This window comes from Anomalospiza imberbis, chromosome 6, assembly GCF_031753505.1.
Source record: "Anomalospiza imberbis isolate Cuckoo-Finch-1a 21T00152 chromosome 6, ASM3175350v1, whole genome shotgun sequence".
Classification (NCBI taxonomy): Eukaryota; Metazoa; Chordata; class Aves; order Passeriformes; family Viduidae; genus Anomalospiza; species Anomalospiza imberbis.
The window spans coordinates 10091348-10098415 of record NC_089686.1 but is presented as its reverse complement, the minus strand read 5'-3'; the positions used below and the strand labels follow the sequence as shown (position 1 = coordinate 10098415).

The following is a 7068-nucleotide window of genomic DNA, read 5'->3' as shown; positions in this document are numbered from 1 at the left end:
TCTACACACTAATAGTTTCACACAATGCTCATGCTTCAGAATAGTGTGAATTGCAAATAATGCATGGCTATACAACTATTAAATGATTGTAAGTGTAAAACTGTACCTAGAGTCCTCAATAAATTACAATATAAATGTAATATTACTGGATTACCTCAGCTGCAAACATAATTCTGGTTGTGGATTTTTAAAATGTAAAACAGGAATATTTTATTCTTAATTTGAAATAGAAATATACTAAAACCATTTTCTTATATTATGGCATATTTCTGTGGTGGTGTTCTCCAGAAAAACAAAACAAAAAAAAAAAAAAGCCAATCAGGGTAGGTTATGAAGGCTCCTTTTATCTTATTCCATAATCTATTGCCACACAAACAAAGAAGCAATCAACTGTTCTGTAGTTTAATTGTTCAGGAGAGTTGTGGAGGCAAGGTCACCTCAAGATCCAAAATCCAAGGATCCGTTTCATTGCATATGCTCTTTTTCTCCCCGTCTTGCAGAACAGGGAATACCAGTCGTGGTGAGCAGGTAGAAGTCTCAGTGTGCCAAACATTACAGCACTTCCAACACAAACACACACCTCTTCTTCACGGAACTTGGGTGACATGGAAAGAGAGTCAGGAACGTAAAATCACTAAAATATATCCAATTCACATGTTTGACAAACAATGCACCCTCTACCCCCCTCTTCTCACCCCTATTTGACAAATTTCTAGCACGCAGTAAGTCAGGAGTGGCTGGGTTTTACTCAGACAGCATTTTAAGATTTGCTGAAAGCTGTGTGTAAATTGGATCCTATCTTTGTCACAGCATTCCGTGCCAGCTTCCCTAGTGACTTAATTACAGATGCTGTACCCTGTGTCAACAGCCTCTGATCACCCGCTTTATCTGCCTCATCTGCTGGGAAACACTGGCTTTGGATAAGCCTGTATGGCCTGTTAGACTGTGATAAAGGCACCAACACTCACTTTCCATGCTGGGATGGTATCTTAGTGAATACTGATTTATATGCTACATTTCCAGTTGGAAAGGTGGCCTGAGTACTCCAGAGATCTTTGCACTGAGCTTTAACAATGAAGAATTAAGGGAAGTTAATCAAGGGCCATGCAGCTAACTTCCTAAGAGGCTTAATTATAAATGTTGTGTGCTGTGCAAGTGCAAGAGGAGATGGGTGTTAGCTAGTGAATGTGTCTTCTGAAATTACTTGCATGAACAAAATACAAACCTGAAGAATTAGGGGATAAATATCATCTTGGAAACACAGAACAATATTCCAAATTAGGAAACAGCAAGAGAAAGTGGTTTGCTGTGAACAACTGAATTGTTTCCAATTCCTAATCTACAACTAAACACCACTTGAGAATTAAACATAACACTCATGTACCAGTAGATTAAAGAAATTGACCGTAGCTCCATCTGCTTAACTTGTCAAATGAAACTTCTCTTCCCATTTATCACTTAAAATGTATTTGCTTAGTTATTATCCTTGGTGCATTTTTTCTCACTGCTTAGGCAGGCTGTTGAAAATTACTGATTGTTTCCAGTGAGCTGAGTACCTATGGAAATGAGGAGTTGCTGAGTGTCTCAATCTTGCACACAGTCAGGCCCACGGTGATCTAAACAGCAGCCCATCATGGGAAAGAAAGGACATGAGAACATAAACAATGACAAATATAAACAATGACACTAAAAATGACAGAAAATTAAACAAAGTGGGTGCAAATATAAAGGCACAGTAGAGCCATGATTGCCAGTCAGAAAAACAGCTGAGTAGGAGTTTGCAGTTTAAGAAACCTCTGAAACTGCATACATTATGTTTAGATTAGATGGAGAAGAGTTTCATAACTAACAAAGACTACTGCAATTATGTTATGGGCAGGTCAACACCATAAAAAAAAATATGTTCTCACTGAAGGTAGTGGGAAAAAAATTCCTTATTCTTGGTGGAACCGCATTAATTTAAAAAAATCACAGATCATCATCTAAACAGCTCTCCGTTATTGGGTTTGTGATTGTGAAAGGATGACTTTTTCTCCATTATTGTGTATTACAGGTTACTGGCGAATGCAGCACAGTACAGAGGGTTATCTGATTTAGCTGGGAACACTACCTGCACGTCCAAGGTGATTCACATGCTCCCTGCTATGCCCATACCGCTCCCATGCCAGGTGGCCTGGGCTTGTTGTGAGCAGAAGATGAGGCAATATTCTCCTCCTTTGCTCCACCTTGCCTCCTGACTACAGCCCCCGTAGCACCAGGGCAGGCAGGGCTCTCCACATCACTTCAATCCTAAACACGAGACAGAAGTAGGAGTTAGTACCATGCTGTTAGGGGGTTAGATAACAATTCTGCTGCTTCTGAGCCTACAGTGTGGTTTCTCCTGCAGCCTCATGAAATCCCTGTGAAGAGCTTGGTTGGCCTCGCGCTGCCTTTCCCTGAGGCTGCCCTGGGGGAAGGGCACGCAGAACTTTCTGGAAGCTGTGTGCCTGGGGGCCATGGAGGCAAGGTCCAGGTCTGCCAATGGCAAAGTCATTCCCTGGGGAAGGGGCTTCAGCCCTGCTGGCGGTGGCCCCCGAGACAGCCTACACGTTCAACGGGTGATGAACGCCAAGTTCCCACTGGGGCTATCAGTCCCCATTGCAGCTTTTCCCAGTGACCCACTGGGACGCTTCAAATTTCACAGACGGGGCAGCTGCCCGAGGCAGCCGGGGTGCCGGGGGGGCTGCTGAGGGTGGTCAGTGACCGTCCCCACTGCTCAGGACCCAGCAAGGAGCGCTGAGGACGGGGCCGGGGCGGTCAGCAGGGGACTGCGGGGGACAGGCGCCGCGAAGGAGCTGAGGGGACGGGTGTGCTCAGGGGGATGGATGCTTCGATGGGACTGTGGGCATGACGGGCTCAGGGCAACGGCAGCCTCGATGGAGGTGTGGGCACGACGGGCTGAGAGAAACGGGCACCTCAGGATGGCTGCAGGAGCTGGGTCTGATCGCGTCGGGCACAAGCCGCGGCGACTCCCCAGCTCCAGGCAGGGCTGGCGGGGGCGGAGGCGGCGGGAGCGTCAGCAGCCTGCGACCGAGGCGGAAGGAGGCGCTGGGCGGCTCCGCGTGTGAGGAGAGCCGGGCCGGGCCGGGCCGGGCCGGGCTTGGGGAGGTAAAGGGCTCGGGGCACGGGGAGAACCGTCCCCGCGGGGAGGCGGGGCGCTGGGGCGAGGGCGTGCTTCCCCCGCGGAGCGGCCGCCCGGGGCTGTTACGGGTTAACGCTGCTCTCCCGCAGGCGAATGCCGCCTCTCACCCCTTCCCGGTCCAGTCCGCGCTTCTCACCTGCCCGCAGTCGAGGTTCCCGGGTCCGCTGGCCCGGGCCGATGCTCTGCTGGGGTGCAGGAGCTGCATTACCGCCCTCGGGATACGGAGGGGGGCTGGGGGGAGCCCTGGCACCGCGGTCACCTCAGAGCGGGGGCACGGAGCGACTCCCCAGCTTGCGTGCTCCTGGGCGGGGAGGGGGCTGTGCCTGCCTCTCCGCGGGAGGTTGCCCCGCCGCCGTGCCAAGCCGCAGGCTTCAGGAGGGGGACGGGGCAGCCTGCCAGGTCCCTGTGGGAGCTGCTCAGGGAAGAGAGATGTGTGCCTGGGTTATGACCGAAGGGAACAGAATCATGTTAGTGGTTTTATTGGTGAGGCTGCGAGGGATCGCCTGGGGCGTTGGGTTTAGGTCGCTGCGGCCATGGCAAACCCAGAAAAAAGTCCTGACCCCTTGTCAGGGGGCCCCGCCTCAGTTTCCCGCCACTGCCACCCCACCGCCATTGCCCCCACACCGTGTGGTGCGGGCGGTGCTGCAGCAGTCCCCTGCCTGCTGCCCGGGGGAAAATGTAACAGCGCGGGAGCCTCTGCACTGCCAGAGTGGGGAATACTGGGAGTGGTGGTAGCGCACTGTGCTCCTTGACAAGGGGGCGAGGCAAAGAAACTTCCAGAATTCCTCAGAGATGCCAATTTTACCCCAAACGTTTGAATACAATGTGGCAGGTGAGGTCTGAGCCTGAGAGATGTGTCACTTGGGATGCGAGCATGCACTGATAGGGATGGACTTGCTGGACTTGATGATCTTAAAGATCGCTTCCAGCCTTGATTCTGATTCACTGCTGTGACTATTAGCTGTGGTGAGTGTAGTGGCTCAAAGGAAGGCAAGAAAGCTGGGAGCCACTTGGTGTAATCTAAGGGAGAGGAATTCGCTCAGTGTTCCTGCAGGCTTGCTACGGGATTCTTTTGCACATGGGTGTTGCTGCAGTAAATACTGTGAAAGAAACTGATTCCATTCGAGGTCCTTTCAGATGACACTTGTGAGAGCTGAAAACTGCGCTGCATTAAAAGTATCTGGAATGAGAACTCTTAAGTGTCATTTATGAAAGATTAAGACATGGACATAATCGTAGGGTGCAAGCTATAAAAGACAACATTTGTTCTATCTCACAAAGTCCTTTATGTATACATTTCTGAATTCATGGGATGCCCTTCTTACTATTTAACCAGATGTTCAGACAAGCCTCTTCTGCCTTGGCATTTGAACATCTTATGCAATAAGCATGTTGTAAGCTTTGGAAGTTTCAGCCACAAGCACATCTGTTTATCAACCTCAGTGACTGCAGTGGAAAAATTATAAATCTAATTGCTTAAACAGCAAATTGAGCTACGTGGAGTTCCAGGCAGGAACCAGACTACGGACACCAGACTACACTTTGAGAACTGAAGGTTTTTAATTAAAATTATGAAGCAGGACCAAACTCTTAAACATTCAACACAAAAGTGCTGGAATTCAGTAATTATTGTGAAACTAAAAGTAACACTGCTTTTGATTCTGCCAGGGATGGTGTACCAGAAATCTGACTTTCAAAGCCTTCTGTCATAGGTTTAATTTCTAACTTTGGAATCCCCTGTTACTTCATTAAACAATTCTTGCATGAACTGATCAACCTGCAGCTTAGACAGTTAGCTGCTTTATTTGAAAGGCAATGTCAGGTTTCATTGTAAGCCGCCTTCTGATTTCTAGATTGTCTTCTCAAAGCCATCAAAGTTTAATTGTAATTCTCTAAAGCAGCTCTGAGACCATGGGGCTGAAGTGATTCAGCTGTTGGCATTAGCTTGCAAGTGGTTGTTTACATTTAGCTAGAGCAGAGATCACTTCCCAGACAATTACTTTGCACCCCCAATGGCAAATTAAAGGCCACAATATTATTTTCTTTTGTAGTTAGTCAAGTTTATGCCCTTAGCCTATCTCTGAACGTTCATTTGGAAAATATTCAAGTATACTTTTGTTAGTGGTCCTAATAGCTGGTGATTGAGGTCCAGGCAAGTAGCAGAATGTTGTTATGTTATAAATCATCAAAAAATAAGCAAGAAGATGGGAATAAACGTTAATGAGTGCTCAGGAACTGTAATTGAACAGGGTGTGGAAATGCTACTCCAAATGCAGTAGCATTTTGGAGCAGTCTGAGTAAATTATAATGTATTTCCTGACTTTTCTTTAAAATGTATCATAAAGAAAAATAGTTGTTATTTTCAAATCTGTGGGATCCTTCCATTGATTGCAATTGGATCAAGAATACAGTGGAGCGCAGCTCCCTGAACTTCCTGGAGCTCTCTTGCTAGCATCTTATTTGCACAGTGTGATTTTGTTCTGTATTGGAGAAAATAAAATTACTTGGTTTTACATCTGTAGGTTCAGCTCCACCGTGGTCCTGTGAAACTGTCCTGACAATTTATTTTTCTCTAGGTGACAATCATCAGCCAACTACAAGCTTGTCACCATGAGTTTTGTTGAATATGGAGATACGATAAAGGATGGTGACACGGCTATTGTGTTCCTGGGCCACGAGTCCATGTTTCCTGTGAAAGTGCAGCATGGCTCTGTAACACAGACTAAGTACGGGGTCATCAGGCATTCCACAGACCTCATAGGCAAGAAGTATGGCTCCAAAGTGACCTGCAGTAAAGGAGGATGGGTGTTCATTCTTCATCCAACTCCAGAACTGTGGACCATGAATCTCCCACACAGGACGCAAATTCTGTATTCCACTGACATCTCCATAATCACCATGATGTTGGAACTGAAGCCAGGCTCCATAGTATGTGAATCAGGTAATAATTACTATGTTGAAATCCTTTATTAGCAACTAACACCAACACTTTGATGAAAAAACAGGGTTTTCCTTAAATTTTGCAAAAAGTTGCACTTTCCACTATGGTATAATTTTCTCTGCCCACATGTTGAAGAATTCTGTATCGTGCACATGTTATTAACTGCTGTTTCTTAAAAAATTGGTGCTGCCTTGGTGTGCAGACTCATTTATGTGGGTATACCTCTAAGCATGTGTTTGGTTAATTCATCTTCTTAGAACAAATATGTAAACATCTTCATTTCCCTTTTCTATAACTGTTGTTAAGTACTTAAAGTGTTTGTAAATACATGATTTAAATCAAGATTCAGGCTTTGAATTTGCAGTTTCAGAGGATGTAGTTGAGATAACCTGGTGAAAGAGATTCTGGTGGTAGGGTGTTGAACTAATAAGAGAAATAAGTTAGTAGTATTTATATATGGTACCGTGTAAGTACATAAATTTCATTCTTCTTTTCCCAAGTGTGATCTACTTGTAGCACCACAACCTCATGCAAAATCACTGATTAAATACAATGGATGATGTGTTCATCATCAGGGCTCTGTTTTATTTCTAAACTTGGTTTAACTTACTACAGCTTTCATGATTTTGCTTAATTTGGAAGTAAGGAGTGAAAATTGACATAAATGTTTTCTTGGTTACATAGTGTTTATAATAATGTCCATAACTTTGTTACTACAGGCAGTATGAGGCTTGCTTGATTTGAGTGAATCTCTGTAGTTTGGAGAAATAGCAACTGAAGTAGTTTGCTCTTGTTTTTCTGGCTGTGAGCATTTTTTGAAGCAGTTTCATACACCTCCTTCTCAAGCATAGATATGGCAAAGGATCAGCATGATAGGACTGTGATGCACTGTGCTTTCTTACATTTACCATTTCCTGTTCCCACTCATGCATAATTTTGGGCAGCT

At 45.7% G+C, this 7068-nt stretch overlaps 1 protein-coding gene and 1 long non-coding RNA gene across 6 annotated transcripts in view; one reads left to right on the top strand and one right to left on the bottom strand.

Annotated features, from left to right (window-relative positions):
* Positions 1–324: 324 nt before the first annotated feature.
* LOC137475241 (uncharacterized) lies at positions 325–3515 on the bottom strand. 3 transcript variants are annotated; one of them, XR_010999766.1, is made up of 3 exons: positions 3318–3515; positions 2111–2289; positions 325–595 (listed from the first exon to the last, which is right to left on the bottom strand). It is a non-coding gene; the product is annotated as an uncharacterized lncRNA (long non-coding RNA). The 3 variants fall into 3 exon arrangements; XR_010999765.1 differs by lacking the exon at positions 3318–3515 and adding an exon at positions 2744–3017; XR_010999764.1 differs by lacking the exon at positions 3318–3515 and having other exon boundaries at positions 2111–2430.
* The window catches only part of TRMT61A (tRNA methyltransferase 61A), a 23941-nt gene continuing 18861 nt past the window's right edge, over positions 1989–7068 (top strand). The window contains exons 1-2 of one of the 3 annotated variants that reach the window (XM_068192344.1): positions 1989–2123; positions 5758–6122. In XM_068192344.1, the coding sequence (XP_068048445.1) occupies positions 5792–6122 (331 nt within the window). In that variant the 5' untranslated portion in view covers positions 1989–2123; positions 5758–5791. Of the gene's footprint in view, positions 2124–2463; positions 2598–3056; positions 3148–5757; positions 6123–7068 lie in introns of those variants that run through there. The other 2 variants (XM_068192342.1, XM_068192341.1) reach the window with 2 other exon arrangements.